The following is a 26,362-nucleotide window of genomic DNA, read 5'->3' as shown; positions in this document are numbered from 1 at the left end:
TAAACGGCCTCGGTCCTGTATACCTGAAGGAGTGTCTCCACCCCCATTGTTCTGCCTGAACACTGAGGTCCAGCGCTGAGGCCTTCTGTTGGTTCCCTCCCTGCGAGAAGCAAAGCTACAGGGAACCAGGCAGGGGGCCTTCTCAGTGGTGGCACCCACCCTGTGGAACGTCCTCCAATCAGATGTCAAAGAGATAAAGAACTACCTGACATTCAGAAGACATCTGAAGGCAGCCCTGTTCAGGGAAGTTTATAATGTGTGACATTTTAATGTATTTTTAATCTTTGTTGGAAGCCGCCCAGAGTGGCTGGGGAAACACAGCCAGATGGGCAGGGTACAAATAATATATTATTATTATTATTATTATTATTATTATCATCATCATCATTATTTGTGATGCAGGAGTGAGGAGTTTATCTGCCTCCTTTTTACAGTACACACAGAATGCTAGAATCCAAGAATGGTAGAGTCAGAAGGGACACCCCAAAGGTCCTCTAGCCCAACCCCCTGCAATGCAAGAATCTCAACTCAAGCATCCATGACAGGTGACCATCCAACCTCAGCTTATAAATCTCCAAGGCAGGAAAGTCCACCACCTCCTGAGGGAGACCATTCCGCTGCCAAACTGCTTTTACTGTCTGAAATCTTTTCCTGATGTTTAGCCAGAATCTCCTTTCTTGTAACATGATGCCATGGGTTCGAGTCCTACCCTCTGGAGAAGGAGAATACAAGCTTGGTGCATCTTCCATGTGACAACTCTTGAGATATGTGAAGATGGCTCTCATATCTCCTCTTTTCCGGGCTAAACATTCCCAACCTCGTCAACTGTTCCTCCTAAGGCTTTCCCCCCCAGATCCTTCATCATCTTGGTCGCCCTCCTCTGCCCACCTTCCAGCTTGTCAACATCCTTCTTAAACTGTGGCGCCCAGGACTGGACACAGTATTCCAGGTGTGCTCTGGCACCTGGAAAGCAACGGCATTCTGGTTGCAACTGGATTTCTTCTGTTGTGAGGAGACGGTCAATCAGTTCCTTCCTTAGCAGGCCACAAGCTTCGCATGAGCCCACAGTGTGATGCAGCAGCAAAAAAGGCTAAGGCTATTCCAGGCTGCCTCCACTGGTCTAGTGTCCTGATCAAGGGCAGTAATGCGTCTACGGCACATGGTCTGACTCTGTATAAGGCTGCCTCCTATGCCTCTGAATACCCCAAGTGTGGGGAAAGCCATTGAGCTGACGTCTTGCTTGTGAGTTTCCTGTCATGGCATCTGGTTTGTGGAGCCATCAGGCTGCTGGACAATGATAGACCCCTTTTGCCTGAGCCAACAGCCGGACTCTTTTTGATGCTATTGTGTTCTCCTTTTACGGATGTGCAGTTGGATGAATCAAAACACTTTCACTTTCCATATGTCCAACATTCGGCTATTAATGTGCACTCAAAGCCTGCGTCAGACTCAGAGCTCTGAGAGGGACGGGGAGAGTCAGAGGCTGCCAGAAGCTGCAGAGAGAAACAGTCAGACCAGGAACACCTCCAGGCTGAGAAAACTGCCCAGCAGAAGTCAAGGTAGTGAAAACACCCCTCTGTTCTAGTGGAATTAAGCAGAGGGGGGGGATCCCTCCTGCAGGAGGAAATTGGGAGGGGGATGGGGGAGTGGGAAAATATTTTGCAAATGCCACAATGCGCCTTCCGCACTTGGTTTTGTAGGGGCAGTTCATGGTTGGAGGCAAAGTCTGCCCTCCTGGGTGATGCTCTAAAAGGGAGGGGAAAAGCGGGCACAGTACATGCCATGGACTCAACCCTTTCTGTTTTTATATATTTTTTATAAAATTTTCTGTTTTACAATTTAAAATACTCATTTTACATCCTTAAAATATCAGTGACTTCCCTTCTTTTCTATCCAAGGTTCCTTTTGCATGTCATAAATCCCTTCATATTTTACAAAAACTACACCAATTAGTATTCCATTATTACATCCCTCAAAACTTATTAACACTGTTGAATTTATCTTTATGCTGCCAGCATTTTCAGCTGTATACAATTATTTCTCATATATTCAATAAACATTTTCCTATCTTCTCTAAACGTATGTTCTTCTTGTTCTCTTACTCTATATCTTGAGTCTGCAAGCTGTGCATATTCAGTCAACTTAAGCTGCTGTTCTCCTTTGGTTGGGACCTCGCTCGTTTTCCATTTTGGGGCTAACAAAACACGGGCCGCAGTGGTGGCACACATAAATAACCTTTTCGGACACCTGGGAATTTCCGTCTGAATTATCCCCAACAGAAAGGGCTCATCTTTTGTTTCCCAGTCTAATAACAGATTATACATTTTAAACAAAAGTTTCTCTTTGTTTCGTAGAAGTTCTTTTTTGAATTGTCAGCTTTGGTCCGAAAAACCATTCTTCCTATCTACTTTAAACATTTCATGTGACAGATGGTATTGCAACCAATCCGTAATATGGCTCCTTACATTTTCCACTGATTTCAGTTTAGGTTCCGCCCCTGTAAAATACAGCAATTCCCTGTAAGTCACCTACTGTCTATCCATATTAACTCTCTTAATTGTAATAGCCTCAATAGGAGAGAGCCATAAAGGTGTTTTCCTTTCCAGCAGATTTTTATTATTCTCCCAAACTCTATACAGATTCTTCCTAAGGATATGGCCCATAAAACTTTTATAAATTTCACCTTTCCATACCAAAGTCATGCATGCCAGCCAAATTGTAAGACATAAGTCCAGGATGTACAAAAAGGATTCACCCCTTTTTGGAGGCGTGTGGAGGAGAGGTCAGGTGGTAGAAGCTTCCACAAACGCCCTACCTCCAAAAAGGCACAGCCACCGGTTAGGTCCTTTCTCCTTCTTCCTGCGAGATGCAATGCTGCCCCCCCCCCCCCCGATTCCCAGACCGTTAAAAAACCTACGAGGAAGGAGATGGCACCACCTTCTGAGGGAGTCTGTTCCACCATCAAACAGTTCTTGCCTTCAGAAAGTTCCTCCTAAGGCTTAGTCAGAATCTCCTTTTTTGTAAATCAAATCCACTGGTTCGGGTCCTGCCCTCTGGAGCAATAGAAAACAAGCTTGCTCCCTCTCCGCTGTGACATTAAAGTACAGGTTTGGGGGTTCTGGCCGCAAACCTGTAAGGTTGTAAGTCCTCTGGCTCTGATTTGTGGGCACCTCCTCCTTCTCCTCTGTTCATTGTTCTGCTGTTGTAAAATAGCACAATTAAGAAATGCTGAAAATCAGCCTGCCAAGTTTACTGACCCCACAGTAAAAGTGACTAGATTGGGTTGACTGATTTGATCTTCTTGTGAAACTCACTAGAATGTAGAAGGGTCGTTCTCAGGTGAAATCATTCGGTTTAGAGTTTGATATGTAACCCTGTTTACCCGGAACTGAGCTTATCTGGCTTTATTCCCTTATAGAGTCCTTTGTAGGTTCTCCATCGGTCGGAGAAAACAACAGAGGCCAACCAGAGAATATTGAGAAGCAAAGCAGCTCGTAAGCCTGATCTTTATTGATCTGTTGCAACAGGGTGCTCCCCTCACACGCAGGAGAAGGAGAAGGACCCAGAACAAAGGTGTGCCCCCCCTTATATAGACATTTTAAATTCTCTGCCCTGTAACCCAAGACCACCCCCCACAAACATCATACCTACATCACAGAAAAGGCGGTCTACAACAGAAATTTGAATGTTGTTGTTTTTCCTGTCTGCCAGGTTATCAGATAATGCCTTATCTGATTGCCTTTTCTGGTAGTCTGGCCATTCCTTTGAGATGGTAATCACTTAATTCCTGAGACAATGGGAAGGTTCCCTCACCCCCTCCCTCCTTGCAGAGAAAACATTTTATTACACCGCAAACGTTCTTGTCTTGTACAACAAGTAAGAATGGAAGGACCTCTAAGTTTTGGTTCTTCCAGTTTCTACAATCCCCTTTTGGACTTAGATCCCTCACAAGGAGTTCATTTTTTCCCACTGGAGCCAAGGTAGAGAGCCAGCAACCTTTATCTCATTGAATGTTGCTTCCTTAGCGACCAGTCTTAGGTATCAGAGAGGACCAATTTACGTATTCCCCAAACTTTGTTTTTGACTAAGGACTCCAGTAGCAGGAAAGTCCCTGGAGGGAAACTGAGTTTCCAACACTGAGAGTCCCTCAGGAGTTCTGCAAATGACTTTTTGGTGTTTTTAATGCAGGATTTCTGGACCGCCGTGAACCTTGATGGCAGCTGATCTTTCTGCAACAGGCAGCATGGCCGAAGGTGAGTCTTTTCCTGATACTGACCATCCTGAGGTAGCAAAACAAATGCTGCATGGTTTGCTTATGACTTCAAGGTGGCCACAAACAAGTCTTCTCCTTGGATCATTCAGAGGGTAGAAACTGTGGTCAGGGTGCCCACTGGAAAGAAACACCACAACACATTTTCTGTGCACCCTCAACTGGCAGGAGAAATAGGGGTAGGGAATTTCCCTTGTACGGTGGAACCTTGGTTTTCGAACGTAATCCGTTCCAGAAGACTGTTTGAGTCTTGAAATGTTTGAAAACTGAAAACTCAATACAGAAGCCTCAACACAATATGGAAACTCAAAATGGAAGCTGTGCAGCATGTTCAACTTCCGAAAAGTGTTTGAAAACCGAAGCATTTCCTTCCGGGTTTACGGCGTCCGAGTTCTGAAATGCTTGTCAACGGAGACATTCCAAAACAGAGGTTCCACTGTAGCTTCAATAGAATCACAGCACTGCAAAGTTGGAAGGGACCCCAAGGGTCATCTAATAATAATAATACTTTAATATTAATTTATTACTTATACTCCGCTCATTTGGCTTGGGGCCCCCAGCCACTCTGGGTGGCTTCCAACAGAACATTAAAAACATGACGAGTTTGTAATTTTTGATGTGATTTTTCACTGAAAATAAATAAATTATTAAAAATATATAAATGATAAAACATCAAACTTTAAAAACTTCCCTAAAGACGGCTGCCTTCAGATGTCTTCTAAACGTCAGGTAGTTATTTATTAATCTAGTCTGATTCCCTGCAATGCAGGAATCGCACCTACCATACCCATGGCACATGGCTAGCCAACCTCTGCTTAAAAACCTCCATGGAAGGAAAGTCCACCTTCCAGGGACGTCCATATCACTGTTGAGCAGCTCTTGGCATCAGAAAGTTCTTCTTGACGTTTAGTCAGAACGCCTTTCTCGTAAAACAAATTAGGTAACTAATAAGTAGCACGCCTATGAAACATTTGTATGACTTTGTGTGTGTGTGTGTGTGTGTGTGTTAGTCTCAGGAACTTTGCTGACATGGTATTTTTTATCTCTTATTTAGCCAGAACAGACAAAGAGTTGAGAATTCTGCTCATTGGCAAAACTGGATCCGGGAAGAGCGCAACAGGAAACACCATCCTGGGGGCTGATAAATTTAAAAGCGCATATGCACTTGCTTCAACAACTCAGAAATGCGAATTTGAAAAAGCCCGTGTAGATGGCAGGACAATTGTTGTTGTTGACACACCTGGGTTCTTTGATACAAAAATTAAGAAACCCTTCACGAAAAATGAGCTTAAGGAGTGCATTGACATGGTCTCTCCTGGACCTCACGCCATCCTCATCGTGATAAAAGCTGGCAAGATCACAAAGCAGGACCAGGAAATATTTTGGGAAGTGAAACGCCTCTTCAAGAATGAAGGAAAGAACTATCTGATTCTTTTATTCACCTATAAAGATGAGTTAGATAAGAATCATTTAACTATAAATGAGTTCATACGAGGCGCTGAGGGGACCCTGAAGGATCTGATTGAGATGTCCGAAGGACGATTGATTGCTTTTAACAATGTGGCTGAAGAAGAAGAAAAGGAGAGTCAGGTGAAGAAGCTCATTGAGATGATTGATGGCTTGGTGGCACTCAATGGCAGAACACCAATGTACACCGAAGAACAATTCAGAAAGGACATGTCTTGGTGGACTTGGCTTACGTCTTGCTGGAGATAAGACTTAAGTTATTGTAAGTTTAAGTTAAGTCTGCTGCAAGTGGAATTCTTATGGACTGTGCCAATCCTGAATGTATTGGATTTGTGACCATGATGCTCATTTGCCTTCAGCAGCAGTAAAGCTCTGCTGGATGAAATATTCACTGTCTCTGGTCTGTTTTGGGGGGAATCCTGCAACATGTTTAAGTTTTTACTCTCCTAACTATACACTGGAGTTCTGCTGTGGAGCAATACTGAGTAGAATTCCATGACAATAACTTCTATTTCTGTTGATACATTAAATGATTTATAAAACTACAAGTGAGGAACTCAAACTGTATCATTGTTCTTGCTGTGTGTGGCAATTATTCTGTCCCTGGTGTTTCTTCCTGTCCTCATAAGATGTTATGTTTTTCTTTCTCTGGTTGTTGCTGTTATCCATCATATCAGATTGTTTCTGAAATTTCTCCATCGCTCCATCCCATACTTCGTTGTTTTGCAACTTTTAACAACAGCTGAAAAATCACTCTGTCCCAATAAATGACCTGTTTTCACCATTGTGCATTTATTTGGAATGCAAATGTTTCATTTCTCCTGTTCCGTTTAATTTTCCCATAAATCTTTTCATTAGGCTTTTCAGTATTGATACACTGAAGCAAAAGCAAAACCAAATGGTGGAAATAGTCAAATAAAAATGACCTTAAAAATACTACCCCAGTCACTTCACTTGTGGTTCCTGGGCTTAATAGATTATTCAGTTTAAAGAAGTGATATTAATCTTATTTCTTTTTCTTTTTAAAAATTCTGACAACATAATACAATGTCTTGCAAACATTGAGTCAAACATCCCGCTCTAGCCCAGAAGGCAGAGTTTAGGAAATGCATAAAAAATAACTCCCAAATAACATAGCTGAGTTCCTACCACAGACAATCGTTTGCACAGAAGGCAAGACACAATTTATGCTAACCCTGGCTGTTTTTTAAAGTCAAGGAAGTCTTGCTTTCATTTTTTAGCTGTGCACATAATAAAGTTGTACAGATCCGTTGCAAAAGAGTCTTTATGCTTCAAACCTTCTGCCAATTTTATTTTGTTAGCCCCTCCCCCCACAAGTGTGGTTTGTCATACTTCATTGTACCACAAAAGCTCACACCTTTCCTTGAGTTTGTATACATACTTAAGGCATACGCCACAAGTGTCCTGGGAAAACAGGGACATCCTGTTTTTCTCTGGTGAGGGAACAGCGGCCATTTTGGTTGTTGTGATCTCACACAATTTCACAGCACAATTCCCCTCCCCCAATAAAGTGCTTTTTTCAGGGCTGTGATCTTGCCTTAAAATGCACATTTTGGGGTGCCGTGCCCCCAAAAGTGCTTTAATCGGGGGGGGGGGGCACAGTGTGAAATCACGCGAGATCACAGTGACCAAAATAGCCAACATGCTCTCTCGATAAAAAACAGGAAGATGGCGTCCCAGATTTTGGCTTTGAAGTGTTGGAGGGTATCCTTAAGATACATATGTAAGAGGCTTGTTGACTGTAATTATATTTTGGGAATAATTCATATTCTTGTGTAGCTGCATTGTTTTATACTTTCTGGGTGTCCCATGATCATATTACAAATCATGCACAGCTAGTCGTTGCCCCTTTTCCTTTTTCAAGTATTTCTTTTCTGATGTTGTGGGGGGACCCCAAGGGCCTCAAAAGACAGCTCTATCGCTTTATGAAACTGCTCAGAAAGACTTTACTTTTAGCTCAAGAACACAAGTCGCTATACACGCAGGTTCACAGCACATGCAATACAAAGCACAATAGCTGTTGCAACAAAAAAGTGTTACTCATTTATACTGCACTTTTCAGACAATACTTTTAAAAGATAAGTGTTTAGGGACGTTTTTAATGTCTGATGCTGTATTGTTTTTAATATTCAGTTGGAAGCCAGCCAGATGGGCGTTGTATAAATAATAACTTCTTCTTCTTCTTGTGCTGGTCTGGGGGGCGGAGGTTACCGTGGGGCGAGGTCCAGGACCTGAGTTGAGGGTCGGCAGACAGTCCTCCTCGGGCGAAGCGGGGTCCACAGCAAGAAGCTGGGCAAGGACAGGAACTCTGGGGAAACAGGACTGGATGCTGGCCGAAACAGCTCTTCAACGACGTTGCTCCCGCAACCTGGGACCGGGCTGACTGGCCTTCAGGGGCGCCGACTTATAAAAAATATTGGGGGAGCGGGGGCCCATACCGACTTATAAAAAATATTGGGGGGGGCCAAGACCTCCAAACCGCTGCTGCTGGGGGAACGAAAGGGGCGAGCCCCGGGCTGCCCCGACCTTAAGTGAACCTGTGAGGGCCCGCCCTTTGCGGCAGCCGATTGGCTGCCGCCGTGGGCGGTGAATAGTAATGAGCTAGGGGGAATCCCCGCTTCTCGCGGGGCTGACGCCAGCCCCGCGAGATTGTTGATGGGTCGAGAGCCCGCAACCCCACCCCCTCTCTAGATCGGGAGTGGCTTTGTTTTTCTTAAATTATTGGGGGGGCAGAGCCCCCCAAATGAATTTTTGAGGGGGCTCGGGCCCCCTCAGGCCCCATGGAGTCGGCGCCTATGCTGGCCTTTATCTTCTCTGAGGCCAGGGGCGGTCCCGGCCCCCAGGAGACCCGCCTCTCCTGGCCTTAAGGCGAGCACTCCTCCCGGGAGAAACCAGTTCCCTTCGCCTCTCTGCCCTGAGTCTCTGCAGCTCAGGAGAGGCTGAAGGGTTACTGGACCCAGGGGGAGACTCACCTGTAGGCACTGAGTCCTCAACCACCTCCGGAGCCAGAGTGGATTCACCTGGTGCCTGCTCCTGAGGATCCGGCACAGGTGTAGGCGCTTCAGAATCAAGGCCCTGCCCCAGTTCAGCCGGCCCTGGAGGCGGGGACTCCTGTGCAGGCTGGGATTCCTCCGGTTCAGCCTCTGAATCGGATTCCCAGGCCATCACACTTCTTCTTCTTCTTCTGCGAAGGCCACGCAGGCACGGTAAATTAAAGCTATGTCAGCGAATGCTTATGCTTGAATCGCAGGCACGCTAAAGTGAAATGTATCTAAATGAGTTTTGTTTAATAACAGCTAGTTTGCTTCCTTGAATGAGGTAATGAGAAATCTTTCTATGCAGGAAATTTTAATGCTTTGTGTAAGAAACCTATAGGTAACCACCCTACCCCCCCCCCCGGTGTTTGGGGGGTGGGGTTCAGTCTTTGTGGAAGTGATCCCGCTGAACCTACTTCTTGGAAAGTAATAAAATCGTTGGACTCTGATATCCTCCTGGCTCCTGAGTTTTATTGGCAAGACCCAGGAACTACAGGCTGTTTGCCTGCAACACAATGTGAACAAATTTTTCTTCTGAAAGTCTAGCCCAGAGTAAACAGTTTCAGAACCACTGCAATAGACCTGCTTCTATCTTCCTGACAGTACGTTTCCGAGCACAATTCAAAGTGTTGGTGCTGACCTTGAAAGCCCTAAACGGCCTTGGTCCAGTAGACCTGAAGGAGCGTCTCCACCCCCATCGTTCCCCCGAATATAGAATGAGATAAGCACTATAGGGTTGCCATATGTCCTCCTTTTCCAGGACATGTCCTCTTTTTCATGGGCAGAGTCATAGCAATCCATAGTTAAAAGTAGAAGTTGGCAAATGAGTCCCAGCAAAATACAAAGTATTAGTGCTGTCTTTTAAAGTCCTAACGTCTCAGCCCAGTATACCTGAAGGAGCATCTCCACGCCCATCGTTCAGCCTGGACACTGAGGTTCAGCTCCGAGGGCCTTCTGGTGGTTCCCTCACTGTGAGAAGTGAGGTTACAGGGAACCAGGCAGAGGGCCTTCTTGGTAGTGGCCTCCGCCCTGTGGAATGCCCTCCCATCAGATGTCAAGGAAATAAGCAACTATCTGACTTTTAGAAGACATCTGAAGGCAGCCCTGTTTAGGGAAGTTTTAATATTTGATGTTTTAATGTATTTTTAATCTTTTGTTGGAAGTCGCCCAGAGTGGCTGGGGAAAGCCAGCCATATGGGCAGGATATAAATAAATAAATAAATGATGATGATGATGATGATGATGATGATGATGATGATGACGACAGTCCTTGCTTGCTCTAGTCCCCTCACCCAAACCTTTAGCAATCTGGGTCTGTCTCAGCTTGACTTGACCAAAGCCTATTGACCATGGTATGTCTGCCCACAGACCGGCTGCGTTTCATTTTGCTTTGGAAAGTGGAAATTTATTATTTCCACCTTTCAATGGGAGCTGGATCAAACGGCCACCAACCGTTTTGGATCAGGGGTACATTTTGAATTTGGAGAGAGTGTGGTGGGAGTTGGGAGTCATAAAACTGCTGGCAGGGGTGTGGGGCAGAGCACAATGTGGCTGCCATGGGGAGGTAAAGGTAAAGGACCCCTGGACAGTTAAGTCGAAAGGCGACTATGGGGTTGCGGCGCTCATCTGACTTTCAGGCCAAGGGAGCCAGCGTTTGTCCACAGACAGCCAGCTTTTCCTGAACATGTGGCCAGCAGGACTGAACCACTTCTGGCTCAACGGGACACCATGACAGAAACCAGAGTGCACGGAAACGCTGTTTACCTTCCCGCCGCAGTGGTACCTATTTATCTACTAGCACTGGTGTGCTTTCAAACTGCTAGGTTGGCAGGAGCTGGGACAGAGCAATGGGAGCTCGCTCTGTCACTGGGATTTGAACCGCAGACTTTCCGATCGGCAAGCCCAAGAGGCTCAGTGATTTAGACAACAGCGCCACCCACATCCCATGCCATGGGGAGGGCATGTCATAACACAAAGTTAGAGAGCAGCGTCTAGTCATTGCTGCTTCAGTCTCTCTCCCTCCCCAACCCCCACCTGACTGTGGACAGACAGATTTCAAAGGCTTAATAACCCCGTTCCCCCAAACACTGATCCTAAACCAAAGCCTAGACTGCCATCCTGCACCCACTTCCTGGGAATAAGCCCCAGGAAACCAAAAGAGGCCTGTTTCTAAGCCAGACACATTTACTGCCCTACAGCCAATTAAATGTACAGTGAATTCTTACGAGTGCCTGGACACCAGGTCCTGCACAGCGAGAGACATGCTTGAACCTCTTCCCAAAGTTCTGAAATTTTACCATTACGGAGGGGAATTATTTAACACCAGGGTCCCCCAAACTAAGACCTGCGGGCATGATAAGGCCAGAGGGACTCATTTATCAGGCCCGCAGCAACCTCCAGCAACCCCCACTGCTGCCGCCTGCTCTTACTGGCACTGTGCTGCACAGCTGCCCAATTCCGAGTGGGAGGAGCACTGGAAATAGCTTGTGCGCATGCGCAAGTGTTATTTCCGGTGCACATCCGGGTCGTAGGAGCCCTGTGTACATGCACACAACCTATTTCCAGTGCTCCTCCAACCTGGAAATGCGCCGGAAATAGCATGTGTGCACGCATATGGGCACGCATTCGCCAGTCCTCCGGCCCGCCATGCGATCAGTGCTGGAGACACTGGCCCAAGGCGCAGTAAGTTTGCTGACCCCTGATTTAACACCCATCTCCAGAAAACAACTCTTTTTTTATTTGCATATTCGAAAACAGGAACAGAAAGCATATTTAACCCCCTCCCCCTGTCCCACTTACAACTTTGTACCAAATACTTTTCACTTTTCAATGGAAGCTGGATCAAATTTGTCCTGCATCCCTCATTCCACTTCCTTGTTCCTCAGACCCTTTAATCGCCCATCTGTCTGGTATTTGTAGGGGCAGCCCCATGGGAAATCCTATTGAACTCAGTGTGACTTACTTCTGAGTAAACATGGTTAGGTTTGCAGTGTGAAGCTGCCTAGTCTTCACCAAGTTACATGGGAGTAAGCACCATTGAATACCGTGGGATTTACATATGAGTTGACAGAGCAATTGATCTGTCAGAGCAATTGATGCTTTTGAATTCTGGTGCTGGAGGAGACTCTTGAGAGTCCCATGGACTGCAAGAAGATCCAACCTCTCCATTCTGAAGGAAATCAGCCCTGGGTGCTCCCTGGAAGAACAGATCCTGAAGCTGAGGCTCCAAGACTTGGGCCACCTCATGAGAAGAGAAGACTCCCTGGAAAAGACCCTGATGTTGGGAAAGATGGAGGGCACAAGGAGAAGGGGATGACAGAGGACGAGATGGCGGGACAGTGTTCTCGAAGCTGCCAGCATGAGTTTGACCAACCTGCGGGAGGCAGTGGAAGACAAGAGTGCCTGGCGTGCTCTGGTCCAGGGGGTCACGAAGAGGCGGACACAACTAAACGAATAAACAACAACAGACAGAGCAAGGCTCCATTTACAATTAAGGAATAAGCACTCCCTGTGTTTCCTGAGAAATGACTGGCAGCTGAAGCATTGCAATTACAGAATGGAAAGGGGATTGGTGACCTTTTCCTTCAAAATTATAGGAGGGGCTTTGTGCGCCGCCATCACCATTTCCTCCGTTTGGTGCAGGAATTTTATTTTCAGGATAAGCAGGAGTCCATTTTTGGACCTACACACACCACTTTTAATTGTTCTCCGATACTTCCAGGGGAGGAAAAAGGGAAACCGGGACATTTCAGAATCAAATTAGAAACTGGGATGCTTATGCAATTCCTGGGCTGTCCCTGGAAAACAGGGGCTCTTTGAGAACATGCATTCTCCCACCTCGTGGTCGGAGTATCCCTGACAGAGATTTCAGAAGGCTCTCCCTGCTCAGGAGGACAAGGAAGGCAGAGAAAGCTGCAGGGAAACTATGGGAGTAAACAGCAAAAGCAAAAGCGAAATCTATGTGCTGTGGACCATTTCTGAGAATTTGCACCGTTACAAATAATACCCTGCCTTGTGTGGGAAACCCCGATAGGCAAGTAGAGCATTCTGTTTTTCATGTCAGTGGTTTCTATTCCCTGCTCCACCTTGAATGCAAAACAAGATAACAGTTTCTCTCCTATTGCACAACAGCGCAGCAGATATCTTGCAGTTTCATCCCACATGTTATGTTTTGTTTATGCCGCACGCAAACCTTATTTCACATGCATATATCTGGAGTGTGTTACAGGAATTTATGTTGTTACTGAAATTATGGGGGGGGGCACATCTTTAAAGTTATTAAATGTTACAAATATTATGCCTGAATGTATCCTTTCAACTTGACAGCTCAGGGAAGATACCTAGCTTTATAAATCATATAATATCAACCCCTTTGCCAATTCCCTCCATTCCAATGGTCTCTTTTCCCTCCCACCTCCCACCATAATCCCTCAGACACATACACTCCTCCCTTCCCAGGAAATGTCCAGAGGTGACAATTGCTGAGCTTATTGTTAGCCAAGGAAAGCTAAATCCCATCACTGACTTGCCCCAGGATCTAGATATGCAAGGGAAGTTCTATTGTGGGCACATGTGCTAAACCCTGTCTGTGGTGCCCACCCCTTTACCCCAAATGATGAGACAAGAGACCAGAGTATGGGGTTCAAATTGGCCACAACTTTATTGAGCCTCAGAAGTGGGGAACTTGGCACAGGCCTTGGCAGGCAACCCTCTCAGCCCACCTGGCTGAGGATATGCAGGCAGATGAGGTCCAGTGAGAGGGGACTGCAAAGCGCAAACTTGCACAGCCTGCCCTTCCTCCGACCTCGTCCCGGGAGTTTGACCTATATGCCGCCGCTCTAGGGCCAGGGACTCCCAGTTTTGCCCTTTAACGGGCCCTGCAAGCGCCGCCGCATGGGGGGGAGCATGAATGCATCCCCCCGACTTGATGATAGACTAAAGGATACTTTGCCAAGGCCTAAAACTGTCACCTTAGGCCCCCTAAGGGCCTCGCCACCAAGAGTCCCACAACCGAGGAACCATCACCCATACTCTGCCTTCAAACATTGCTGTCTACCCAGTCCCTGAGGACCTGTTGCAAGTCGTGCAGCCAGAGGTCATTCCCAAATGGTGTCAGATGCACCCCGTCCGCCCTGAATAAGCCGGCCATCTCTGCCCTGATAGTGGGGTATGGGATAGAGAATCCACCAATTAGCCACATGGTATTGGGCATGGCCCTGTTGATTTTTTTCCACCTCATAATTAATGTGAGAGGGATTGGAAGCCCCCCTCCAGCGGAGACGGGGGAGGAGATTGGACCAGCCTATGGCCATTGTTGGGTACAAGGCATGCAAGCTTTCTATACCTGCCCTTGCAGCAAGGATCAGGGCAATGCCTTTTTGTTCTACTAAATCATTCTCCCCCAGGTGTAAAATCAAGACTCTTGAGGGGCCATGCGCCACTGCGGCCTTACTAAATATGGGCATCAAGCCCGACTAACGCATGCCCCAGTGGCCCATCCAATAAATGCGTACCTTGGGGTGAATGTTAAGGTTACGACCAGGCATGCTCCGCCACCAATGGACAATGCTGTGCCCCACAACCCAGATCTTCGTGGTGGGTAAACCTGTAAGAAAGTTAAATTGCAAGTGTTAAGGAGGAGGAGCCGGGATGAACGTACCGTATTTTTCGCCCTATAGGACACACTTCCCCCCTCCAAAAATGAAGGGGAAATGTGTGTGCGTCCTATGGGCGAATGCAGGCTTTCGCTGAAGCCTGGAGAGCGAGACCCCTCTCGCTCTCCAGGCTTCAGGAAGCTATTCGCAAGCCGTGGGAGAGCTGCGCGAAGTCGCGCAGCTCTCCCACGGCTTGCGGAGAGCTGCCTGCACCCCGAAGCCTGGGGGGCGCTGAGCTCAGCACGCCCCAGGCTTTGGGCTTCGCGCAGCTCTCCCACGGCTTGCGGATAGCAGCCTGTTCTGGGGGCTGGGGTCGGGGGAAGCTCGGGCTTCCCCCGCCCCAGCCCCACGCCTGGGGGGGGGGAATAATTTTTTTTTCTTTATTTTCTCCCAAAAAACTGGGTGCGCCCTATGGGCCGGTGCGCCCTATGGGGCGAAAAAATATGGTAGCTTTTATATGCTGCCAAGCGCCAGCGCCCCAGTGTATTGGTGCAGGCTGGGTCCCAACCCTGGACTGCCGCTTAAGTGGCAACCCCGATACGGAAGTAGTGCCCAGAATATACTTGGGGGTCAGCTCCACAGGCCGCTATGACTTCGCTCAAGACTGCTGTGAATTGGGATCACGACAAAGGGCGCATGTTTGCGTGTATGAAGAAAGGGCCCTTGCACTTAGGCCGGACCCTGAAGAAGCAGCGTGTGTCCCGATATGGGCAGGGCCCCTCCTGTTCCGTCGGAGGAGGCGCCAATGTGACTCCTTTTCTCAATTGATCTGTTTTTGATGACCGAATTCTGACATTCACAGTATCCCCCGATAACTTAATGTCCGTATCCACCAACCCTGATTGAGGGGCCCTGGCTGCCAAACACTCCCCAATGCGCAGAGAGGCTAGGCGGAGACTTGGTGTCAAAGAACTTTTATGCTGGAGTAAGTTTAGGAAACGCCCACTGACGGATTCTGCCTGTGATTGAGACAGCCACGGAGTAAGGGCTGTCCAGCCGGGGAAAAGTTTGACCAAACTACTCAGCTTGGAGCAGTTTGCGGCTTACGCACAAGCAACCCCACATCCCATTACATGGCCCATTAGGGACTGAACTTGGTGAAGTGTGGTCTTTTTAACCCCCAGCATTGTTTCCAGCAAGGCTTTTAAGGATTCGAGTTTGGACTGCGGGAGGCGTGATGATTGCTGATGTGTGTCCAGTTCAATACCCAAGTAGGAAAGGACCGTAGAAGGGCCCTCGGTCTTGTCGGCAGCCAAAGGTATGCCAAAGTCCGCCGCAAGACACATGAAAGTAGCTAAGGGTAGGGCGCAGGAGGGGGAATCCCAGGCCCCCATGATCAAAAAGTCATCTAAATAATGGGTCATGTAAGGGGAACCAGATGTCCTTTTGATGGCCCATTCAATAAATATGCTAAAGGTTTCGAAGGCCGCGTAGGCCACAGAGCAACCCATAGGCATAGCCTTATCAAAATACCAACTGTCCCTGAGTTTAAGAGTCAAAAGTCCTCAGGATGAACTGGGAGCAGTCGAAAGGCTGACTTGATGTCACATTTTGCCAATAAGGCCCCTGGGCCTAAATCCCTAATCGTTCTGATGGCCACGTCCAAGGACACATATTTTACAGAACAATGCTCATGTGGTATGGCATCGTTTACAGACCCACCCCTAGGATATGACAGATTGTGTATCATACGGAACTCACCAGGACGTTTTTTGGGCACTATGCCAAGCGGGGAAACTATAATTTTTTTGAAAAGGGGGGCAGGGAAAGGGCTGGCTACTAAACACCTAAATGCCGCTCTTTTTCAATTTTGTTAAATGCAACAAGGGGCATTTCCCTTACCAACTTTTGATTGGGAGGGGTTCTGGATATTGGTGAGCTGGAGACGGGGATGCGGAAGCCAGAATGAAACATTGCCTCCAAATAGTTGGCTGCAGCCCTGTTGGGATAAGCTTGTAACAAAGGTAACATCGCTGAGAGGCAGACAGGAGTTGGGGCTAGGGCGGAAAAAAACTCATTTTCTAGAGGCAGCCTTGGCCTGTTGGGTTCCAGAGGTAGAGGCTCCTGAGTCTCCCTTGGCGTCCCTGGATCCACTCCCCGATCCTGTCTTTCGAAAACCGTGAAAAGGAGGCTTAGCCCGAAAACACTTAGTCCGTGGGTGAGGACCACCGCAGCGCTCGCACACATGGTCAAAATGGCATCTGTCTCTGCTACACAACCCATTATTAAACTCCCAGCATGCTGACGTAGCCACCCTCTGTACTTTGGAGGAGGGTTTGCCTGATTTCCCCCCAAAAGCCCTTTTTTGGAAGTGTGGTGCCACTACTTCGAACCAAGTATCACTGTCCTTAATGTCCCACCGCGCCTTGGGGTCTTCAGCAGCCCTCTCATGGAATCCTCACCATACGCTAAACCCACAAGTCCCCTGCCATTTCCCCGGCTTTTAAAATAATGCCTTGGTAGTTGTCTAGGTGCCATTCCTTGTCGGGGTAAGCAAGCGGCGGCCACCAACCCCATGTAGGATGTGTAAGCAATTAACCAATTATCAAATGTTCTATCAACATCCACTGCCTTATCCTTTTTACGACGCGATTCCGGCTTAAACTTGGAACTACAAGAAGAAGCCGGGGAGAGCAGAGTAAAGATATCTACAGATTCCCCATTTAGGATGCGGTGGCGAAGATTCTTTTTTAGCCGGATGTCAGGTGGCTGATCCGTCCGCTTGAAGCTTGACGCCCGCACCCTCCCTTTTGCGTCCAGCCCATCTTCCCCGCGTGGCTCCCTGGCCCCAAAAGCGTGGTGATGATGCCGGGTGTGACTTCCCAAATCTAACTAGGAAGGTCAGGGGCCTTGTGGGTAGTAATCCAGCACCCCTTACAGCGTTCTTCCAACTTGCCACAGGAGGAATCACACATACCTGAAAGATCCGAAGAATCTGAAGAGTCCCTCTTGCACTTACGCTCATGCTTCCTCGATCTGCAAGACCTCTTCTTCCTGCGTCGTGTTCTGCGCGAATTGGGGCTGGAGGAGCTGTCAGGTGAACTCAAACGGGTGACCTATGCCTATGCCTACCCTTGCGAGAGCGTCGACGAGGGGACTTAGACTTATCTAAATGCTCCTCAGGCTGGGCCAGGCGACGCTGCAGGCTGCGGTTCTGGCACATTAGTTCCTGCACATCATCCCCACAGGACAGAGAAGTGTCGCTCTCAGCCATGAGCTCCTCTGGGAATACACACTTTTTCTTTTTAGGGTGGGCCCTGTAGGGCCTGGCATCAGAGGTGGAGGGGCCGTCAATATGATCACCCCTCACCTTTTTTCTAGTTATTACAAGCCTCATTGGCGGAACCTTCCTGCCGGAAGAAAAGGCCCTTTGAAAATCCTATTGGCTGCTATAATAATAATAATAATAATAATAATAATAATAATAATAATAATATTTTTTTATTTATACCCCGCCCATCTGGCTGGGCCTCCCCAGCCACTCTGGGCGGCTTACATAAAAACCAAAAATACAGTAAAATACCACACGTTAAAAACTTCCCTGAACAGGGCTGCCTTCAGATGTCTTCTGAATGTCAGGTAGTTGTTTATCGCTTTGACATCTGCTGGAAGGGCGTTCCACAGGGCGGGCGCCACTACCGAGAAGGCCCTCTGCCTGGTTCCCTGTAGCTTTGCTTCTCGCAATGAGGGAACCGCCAGAAGGCCCTCGGTGCTGGACCTCAGCATCCGGGCAGAACGATGGGGGTGGAGACGCTCCTTCAGATATACTGGACCGAGGCCGTTTAGGGCTTTAAAGGTCAACACCAACACTTTGAATTGTGCTCGGAAACATACTGGGAGCCAATGTAGGTCTTTCAAGACCGGTGTTATATGGTCTCGGCGGCCGCTCCGAGCATTGCTCGGGGTGCCCTTCGCAGCGGCTTTAGGGGTGCCCTCACCTATGGCTTCATGAGTGTGAGAGGGGGAGCCTTCCCTTTGTTCTGCAGCCATGGCTAGAGACATGATGCATCTTGAGGCGAGCACACCACTACTAGCACCTGCTAATGACCTGGGCGAGATGGGCAGGTCGTATTATTATTATTATTATTATTATTATTATTATTATTATTATGCTACTGCTACTGCTACTGCTACTGCTACTGCTACTGCTACTGCTACTGCTACTGTGAAGCTGAGGCTCCAATACTTTGGCCACCTCATGAGAAGAGAAGACTCCCTGGAAAAGACCCTGATGCTGGGAAAGATGGAGGGCACAAGGAGAAGGGGGCGACAGAGGACGAGATGGTGGGACAGTGTTCTCGAAGCGACCAGCATGAGTTTGACCAAACTGCGGGAGGCAGGGGAAGACAGGAGTGCCTGGCGTGCTCTGGTCCAGGGGCTCACGAAGAGGCGGACACGACTAAACGACTAAACAACAACAACTACTACTACTATATTGGCTATTTTCCTACAATGTTGTGTTGTGTTGTTTTTTTACAATTAGAAGATTGGGGGGGGGGGGTTTGCGACAGAACCAGCGAACCTACCTGCACAAATACGCTAAAACTGCAGGAAAAGGAATAACAAGTTAACTCACATCCATATGCTATGGGATCCTGTGGAGTAGACCCTCCTATGATTGAATGTGCACAGCACATGAGGCCCGTAGCCAGAGCAGAAAGGGGGGGGGGATGCAAACCAACATGACCGCCATGCACATTTGAAGCATCCGTCGTGCGGCCTAGCCGTGCTCCCCCCTCAGAGCCGCCAAAAAGAAATGGCTGCCATGTGGTCTACGGTTGAGAACGGTGGCAGCATAATTAAAGCCATGCGGTCTACAGCTGGGGGCGCACACTGCCCCTTCTGGCTGGTGGAGCGCCCCCCCCCATGGTGAGTGGTGGCCCGCAAAAAAAAAAAAAGGGGGGCCCCGGGGTCTAGCTGGGATGTAAATCTACTGACTGCTGTTTTGCTCCAAATTGCTTGGCTGGAATTTATTTCTTTTACTGACCGCAGGGACCCACAGGGGACTGGTACCCCGATGAGCTGGGCTGCTGAGTAGTCTCTCAACCCAGAATTTTCTTTAACAGATGGTGCCCCATCTGGTGGGGCTAGTGGTTCTCCTGTGTGGTTTGGCAGGAAATCTTGAATTTTCCAGCGTGCACCAGGCAAGCTTAGCCTGGGGAAAGTGTCCTGATCTCAGGCCATACTGCACAGGCGTAACTAGCTGAAAGCCACAGAGGTAAGTCCTAAGAAAGGGTGGGCAATTTGCTCTTGGGTCATTTAACAGAAAGGAGAGTAGAAAGCTGAGTCATAGAACCGTAAAGTTGGAAGAGACATCCCAAAGGTCATCTAGCCCAACCCCCGGCAATGCAGGAATCTCAGCTCAAGCATCCATGACAGATGGCCCTCCGACTTCTGCTTAAAAACCTCCAGGGAAGGAGAGTTCCACGGTCAAACTGCTCTTACTGCCAGAAAGTTCTTCCTGATGTTTAGTCAGAAACTCCTTTCTCATAACCTGAAGCCATTGGTTTGAGTCCTACTCTCCAGAGAAGAAGGAAACAAGCTTGTTCCCCCTCCCATGGGACAGCCCTTCCGATATTTGAAGATGGCTCTCCTATCTCCTCTTTTCCAGGCTAAACATCGCCAGCTCCTTCGACCGTTCCTCATCAGGCTCGGTCTCCAGACCTTTGATCATCTCGGTCTCCCTCCTCTGCCCACCTTCCAGCTTGTCAACATCCTTCTTAAATTGTATTGCCCAGAACGGGATACAGGATTCCAGGTGTGGTCTGACCAGGTGTGGTCTGGCATCTGGAAAGTAACAGTATTCTGGTTGAAACTGGATTTCTTCTGTTGTGAGGAGACGATCAATCAGTTCCTTCCTTAGCAGACCACAAGCTTCACATGAGCCCACAGTGTGATGCAGCAGCAAAAAAGGCTAAGGCTATTCTAGGCTGCCTCCACTGAAGTCTAGTGTCCCAATCAAGGGCAGTAATGCGTCTAGGCATATGGTCTGACTCTGTATAAGGCTGCCTTATACATAGTTCCCATGTTACTCTGGTCTGCTTGGCATTCTGAATACCCTAGCTGCTGAGAATCACAAGTGTGGATGAGGCCATTGTGCTTACGTCTTGCTTGTGAGCTCCCTGTCGGGGCACCTGGTTTCCAAGCCTGTCTTTTGCCTGATCCATCAGCCGGGCTCTTTTGATGCTCTTTTGGTCCCCTTTTACAGATGGGTAACTGGATAAATCAAGTGAGAAGAAAACACTTTCAGTTTCCACTGCTGAGCGTATGTCAAAACTTCAGTTGTTACTGTGCACTCAAAGCCTGCACCAGACTCAGAGCTCTGAGAGGGACGGGGAGAGTCAGAGGCTGCCAGAAGCTGCAGAGAGAAACAGCCAGACCAGGAACACCTCCAGGCTGAGAAAACTGCCCAGCAGAAGTCAAGGTAGTGAAAACACCCCTCTGTTCTGGTGGAATTAAGCAGAGGTGCGGATCCCTCCTGCAGGAGGAAATGGAGGGTGGGGTGGGGGGGAATATTTTGCAAATGCCACAATGCTCCTACCACACCTGGTTTTGTAGGGGCGGTTGGTGGTTGGAGGCAAAGTCTGCCCTCCCGGGAGATGCTCTAAAAGGGAGGGGAAAGGGGGGGCACGATCCATGCCAAGGATTCACCCCTTTCTGTTTTTATATAATTTTTATTAAATTTTCTGTTTTACAATTTAAAATACTCATTTTACATCCTTAAAATATCAGTGACTTCCCTTCTTTTCTATCCAAGGTTCCTTTTGCATGTCATAAATCCCTTCATATTTTACAAAAACTACACCAATTAGTATTCCATTATTACATCCCTCAAAACTTATTAACACTGTTGAATTTATCTTTATGCTGCCAGCATTTTCAGCTGTATACAATTATTTCTCATATATTCAATAAACATTTTCCTATCTTCTCTAAACGTATGTTCTTCTTGTTCTCTTACTCTATATCTCGAGTCTGCAAGCTGTGCATATTCAGTCAACTTAAGCTGCTGTTCTCCTTTGGTTGGGACCTCGCTCGTTTTCCATTTTGGGGCTAACAAAACACGGGCCGCAGTGGTGGCACACATAAATAACCTTTTCGGACACCTGGGAATTTCCGTCTGAATTATCCCCAACAGAAAGGGCTCATCTTTTGTTTCCCAGTCTAATCACAGATTATACATTTTAAACAAAAGTTTCTCTTTTTTTCGTAGAAGTTCTTTTTTGAATTGTCAGCTTTGGTCCGAAAAACCATTCTTCCTATCTACTTTAAACATTTCATGTGACAGATGGTATTGCAACCAAACCGTAATATGGCTCCTTACATTTTCCATTGATTTCAGTTTAGGTCCCGCCCCTGTAAAATACAGCAATTCCCTGCCTGATCTTAAGTAAAACTGCTTTTCGTTACTTATGAATAAGACTGTGGTGTTTTTATTCTTTTAGCAGGGATTCAAAAGGGTCTTACCAGGAATATTAGAACATATCTCAATCTAGACAAGCCAGATTGAATTGCTAGTTGTCTTAAGAAACTCACACGAGTTTGCAACCAGCTTTCTGCTGCGTCAGAAGCGGACTGCACTCTGCTAAGTGAAGGAACCGGCTAGCACAAGTTAGGAAGGATATTAATAAACAATATATTCTCTCCTGCCACCCTGAACATTCCCACAAGACCATCTAGTCCAACCCCACAACGCAGGAATCACATCTAAAGAATCCATGACAGATGGCCACCCAGCCTGTTTAAATACCTACAAGGAAGGAGATGGCACCAACTTCTGAGGGAGTCTGTTTACCATCAAACAGTTCTTGCCTTCAGAAAGTTCCTCTTGAGGCTTAGTTAGAATCTCCTTTTTTGTAAATCAAATCCACTGTTTGGATCCTGCCCTCCGGAGAAATAGAAAACAAGCTTGCTCCCTCTTCGGTGTGGCTAGAATGTAGAAGGGGCCTTCTCAGGTGAAGTCATTCGGTTTAGAGTTTGATTTGTAGCCATGTTTACCCAGAGCTGAGCTTATCTGCAAACGTTCTTGCCTTGTACAAGAAGTGGGAATGGAAGGACCTCTAAGTTTTGGTTCTTCCAGTTTCTTCAATTCCCTTTTGGACTTAGACCCCTCACAAGGAGTTCATTTTTCCCCACTGGAGCCAAGGTAGAGAGCCAGCAACCTTTATCTCATTGAATGTTGCTTCCTTAGCTACCAGTCTTAAGTATCAGAGAGGACCAATTTACGTATTCCCCAAACTTTGTTTTTGACTAAGGACTCCAGTAGCAGGAAAGTCCCTGGAGAGAAACTGAGTTTCCAACACTGAGAGTCCCCCAGGAGTTCTGCAAATGACTTTTTGGTGTTTTTAATGCAGGATTTCTGGACCGCTGTGAACCTTGATGGCAGCTGATCTTTCTGCAACAGGCAGCATGGCCGAAGGTGAGTCTTTTCCTGATACTGACCATCCTGAGGTAGCAAAACAAATGCTGCATGGTTTGCTTATGACTTCAAGGTGGCCACAAACAAGTCTTCTCCTTGGATCATGCTGAGGGTAGAAACTGTGGTCAGGGTGCCCACTGGAAAGAAACACCACAACACATTTTCTGTGCACCCTCAACTGGCAGGAGAAATAGGGGTAGGAAATTTCCCTTGTACGGTGGAACCTTGGTTTTCGAACGTAATCCGTTCCAGAAGACCGTTTGAGTCTTGAAATGTTTGAAAACTGAAAACTCAATACAGAAGCCTCAACACAATATGGAAACTCAAAATGGAAGCTGCGCAGCATGTTCAACTTCCGAAAAGTGTTTGAAAACCGAAGCATTTCCTTCCGGGTTTACGGCGTCCGAGTTCCTAAATACTTGTCAACGGAGACGTTCAAAAACAGAGGTTCCACTGTAGCTTCAATAGAATCACAGCACTGCAAAGTTGGAAGGGACCCCAAGGGTATAATAATAATAATAATATTACTTATACCCTGCCCATTTGGCCGGGGGCCCCCAGCCGCCTTCTAAAAGTCAGGTAAAGGTAAAGGTACTCCTGACCATTAGGTCCAGTCGTGGACGACTCTGGAGTTGCATGTACATCTCACTCTATAGGCTGAGGGAGCCAGAGTTTGTCCGCAGACACGCAGACAGCCTCCAGGTCATGTGGCCAGCATGACTAAGCCACTTCTGGCGAACCAGAGCAGCACACGGAAACGCTGTTTACCTTCCCGCTGGAGCGGTACCTATTTTTCTACTTGCACTTTGACGTGCTTTCAAACTGCTAGGTTGGCAGGAGCACGGACCGAGTGATGGGAGCTCACCCTGTTGCGGGGATTCGAACTGCCCACTTTCTGATTGGCAAGCTCAAGAGGCTCAGTGGTTTAGACCACAGCACCATCGGCGTCCCTAAAAGTCAGGTAGTTGTTTATTAATCTAGTCTGATCCCCTGCAACGCAGGAATCGCAACTACCTCACGCATGGCACATGGCTAGCCAACCTCTGCTTAAAAACCTCCATGAAAGTAAAGTCTGATGCTCTTGGCATCAGAAAGTTCTTCTTGACGTTTAGTCAGAATCACCTTTCTTGTAAAACAAATTAGGTAACTAATAAGTAGCACACCTATGAAACATTTGTAAGACTTTTGTGTGTGTGTGTGTTAGTCTCAGGAACTTTGCTGACATGGTATTTTTTATCTCTTATTTAGCCAGACCAGACAAAGAATTGAGAATTCTGCTCATTGGCAAAACTGGATCTGGGAAGAGCGCAACAGGAAACACCATCCTGGGGGCTGAGAAATTTAAAAGCACATCCAGTCTTGATTCAACAACCAAGGCCTGCGAAAGAAGAGAAGCCACTGTAGGTGGCAGGACAATTGTTGTTGTTGACACACCTGGGTTCTTTGATACAGCATATAAGAAACGCTTCACACGAGAGGAGCTGAAGAAGTGCATTGGTCTGGTCTATCCCGGAGCTCACGCCATCCTCGTTGTGATAAAAGCGGGAAAGATCACAAAGGAGGACCAGGAAACAATTCAGCTGGTGAAAAAGCTCTTCAAGGATGAAGGAAAGAACTATCTGATTCTTTTATTCACCTATAAAGATGAGTTAGATAAGAATCATTTAACTATAAATGAGTTCATACGAGGCGCTGAGGGGCACCTGAAGGATCTGATTGAGATGTCCGAAGGACGATTGATTGCTTTTAACAATGTGGCTGATAAAAAAGAAAAGGAGAATCAGGTGAAGAAGCTCATTGAGATGATTGATGGCTTGGTGGCACTCAATGGCAGAACACCACGGTACACCGAAGAACAATTCAAAAAGGACAGCTCTTGCTGTAACATTTTGTAATATCGGCAGTGAGGAGTCAGGAATCAAGGATGGAGATATGTTTGCCCACCACCGCTTTCTTTTCTTTTCTTAATAATAATTTTTATTAGATTTCAATTACAATCCAATAATAGCCTCGTTATAACAATAACAATTTATAATACAATTATTAATACCAATCGTTCAAATACTGGGTCATACAATTTAGATAGTGGCCCCCCGCATGCTAGAATTGATGGCTTGATTATTTTCTTTATTTCTGCATTCCAAAATCTTATTACTTTCCATTACTTTCCCTTATACAACAACTGCAATATTAATAACTGTCAGTTTGCACTTTCTTAGTGCAGAAAGATCTTTCCTATTCTATTTAATTCAAGAAGGTTCTGGAAGTTTCTCTGTATGAAAGAAACAAGCAGAAGGTTCATGATGTTTGGGTTATTCCTTCAGAGAAGCTGAGTACAGCTGCCTTAAACTGGTTCTGTTTTCTTTTCTTTCTATAAAAGTTGAGGCCGGAAGGAGCCTGGGTTTCTCTTTCTATCTCTTTTCCTTCTAGTGTGCTGTTCTGTACATAGTACGCTTAGTGTGAAGGTTTAGACTTGTTATAGGTTATTGTAAGTTGAAGTCTGCAAGTGGATTTCTTATTGACAGTGCCAATCCTCAATGTGTTGGATTTGTGACTGTGATGCTCATCTGCCTTCAGTAGCAGTAAAGCTCTGCTGGATGAAATATTCATTGTCTCTGGTCTCTTTTGGGGGGAATCCTGCAACGTGTTTGAGTTTTATTGGCAAGACCCAGGAACTACAGTGGTACCTCGGGTTAAGTACTTAATTCGTTCCAGAGGTCCATTCTTAACCTGAAACTGTTCTTAACCTGAAGCACCACTTTAGCCAATGGAGTCTGTAACCTGAAGCGTCTGTAACCTGAAGCGTATGTAACCCAAGGGACCACTGTACAGCATCTTTGCCTGCAACAATGTGAACACATTTGTCTTCTGAAAGTCTAGCCCAGAGTAAACAGTTTGAAAACCACTGCAATCAACCTGCTTCTATCTTCCTGACAGCCCCCTCTGGTCCCCTCGCCCCCAAACCTGTGGCCATCTGGGTCTGTCTCCGCCTGACTTGACCAAAGCTCATTGACCACGGGATGCCTGCCTGCAGGGACTTGCCCAGAAAAACAAAGAATCATGGAATGGCAGAGTTGGAAGGGACCCCGAGGGCCATCTAGTCCAACCCCCTGCACTGAAGGACTCTTCCCCCCAAAGTGGGGCTTCAACCCACGTCCCTGAGATCTCTACCAACTGAGCTATCCTAGTAAGCCCTCGCCTTGCTCTGTGCTGGACCCAAACTGGGGGAGCAAGATTTATTTATTTATAAAATTTTTATTTAAAATTAAAACAAAACATATTATCCAGAAACATATCATCCTTATCCCCCCCATTTCCCCCCACCCTCCCACACAACCCCCACCCCACCCCACCTGGCTTCCCTCAGTTCCAGGCTTTGATTTCTCTAAGAATGCTGTTTTCTGCATGTTACACAGTTGTATAGATCCTCAAACTATTTAGCTGATGGTTATCAATAAAAAGTTTGTGAATGTTTGTTCAAAGCCAGCCAAGGAGT

General features: G+C 47.0%; 2 protein-coding genes across 5 annotated transcripts; both read left to right on the top strand.

Annotated features, from left to right (window-relative positions):
• Positions 1 to 1,169: 1,169 nt before the first annotated feature.
• LOC307199268 (GTPase IMAP family member 9-like) lies at positions 1,170 to 25,469 on the top strand. 3 transcript variants are annotated; one of them, XM_079947068.1, is made up of 4 exons: positions 1,170 to 1,559; positions 4,189 to 4,253; positions 5,325 to 5,955; positions 24,740 to 25,469. In XM_079947068.1, exons 2-4 carry the CDS (start codon positions 4,214 to 4,216, stop codon positions 24,759 to 24,761), a joined length of 693 nt encoding a protein of 230 aa, XP_079803194.1. In that variant the 5' UTR covers positions 1,170 to 1,559; positions 4,189 to 4,213; the 3' UTR covers positions 24,762 to 25,469. The 3 variants fall into 3 exon arrangements, with proteins under 3 accessions (XP_079803194.1, XP_079803192.1, XP_079803193.1); XM_079947066.1 differs by lacking the exon at positions 24,740 to 25,469 and adding an exon at positions 8,919 to 9,242 and having other exon boundaries at positions 1,232 to 1,559; positions 5,325 to 7,949; XM_079947067.1 differs by lacking the exons at positions 1,170 to 1,559; positions 24,740 to 25,469 and adding exons at positions 3,532 to 3,573; positions 8,919 to 9,242 and having other exon boundaries at positions 5,325 to 7,949.
• On the top strand, positions 20,734 to 25,469 carry LOC307199269 (GTPase IMAP family member 9-like). 2 transcript variants are annotated; one of them, XM_079947069.1, is made up of 3 exons: positions 20,734 to 20,871; positions 22,802 to 22,866; positions 24,115 to 25,469. In XM_079947069.1, exons 2-3 carry the CDS (start codon positions 22,827 to 22,829, stop codon positions 24,759 to 24,761), a joined length of 687 nt encoding a protein of 228 aa, XP_079803195.1. In that variant the 5' UTR covers positions 20,734 to 20,871; positions 22,802 to 22,826; the 3' UTR covers positions 24,762 to 25,469. The 2 variants fall into 2 exon arrangements, with proteins under 2 accessions (XP_079803195.1, XP_079803196.1); XM_079947070.1 differs by having other exon boundaries at positions 20,776 to 20,912.
• Positions 25,470 to 26,362: the final 893 nt, after the last annotated feature.

Source organism: Podarcis cretensis (genome assembly GCF_951804945.1).
Source record: "Podarcis cretensis genome assembly, chromosome: 12".
Taxonomy (NCBI): Eukaryota; Metazoa; Chordata; class Lepidosauria; order Squamata; family Lacertidae; genus Podarcis; species Podarcis cretensis.
The sequence above is the reverse complement of the archived record's forward strand: the minus strand, read 5'-3'. Positions and strand labels throughout refer to the sequence as shown.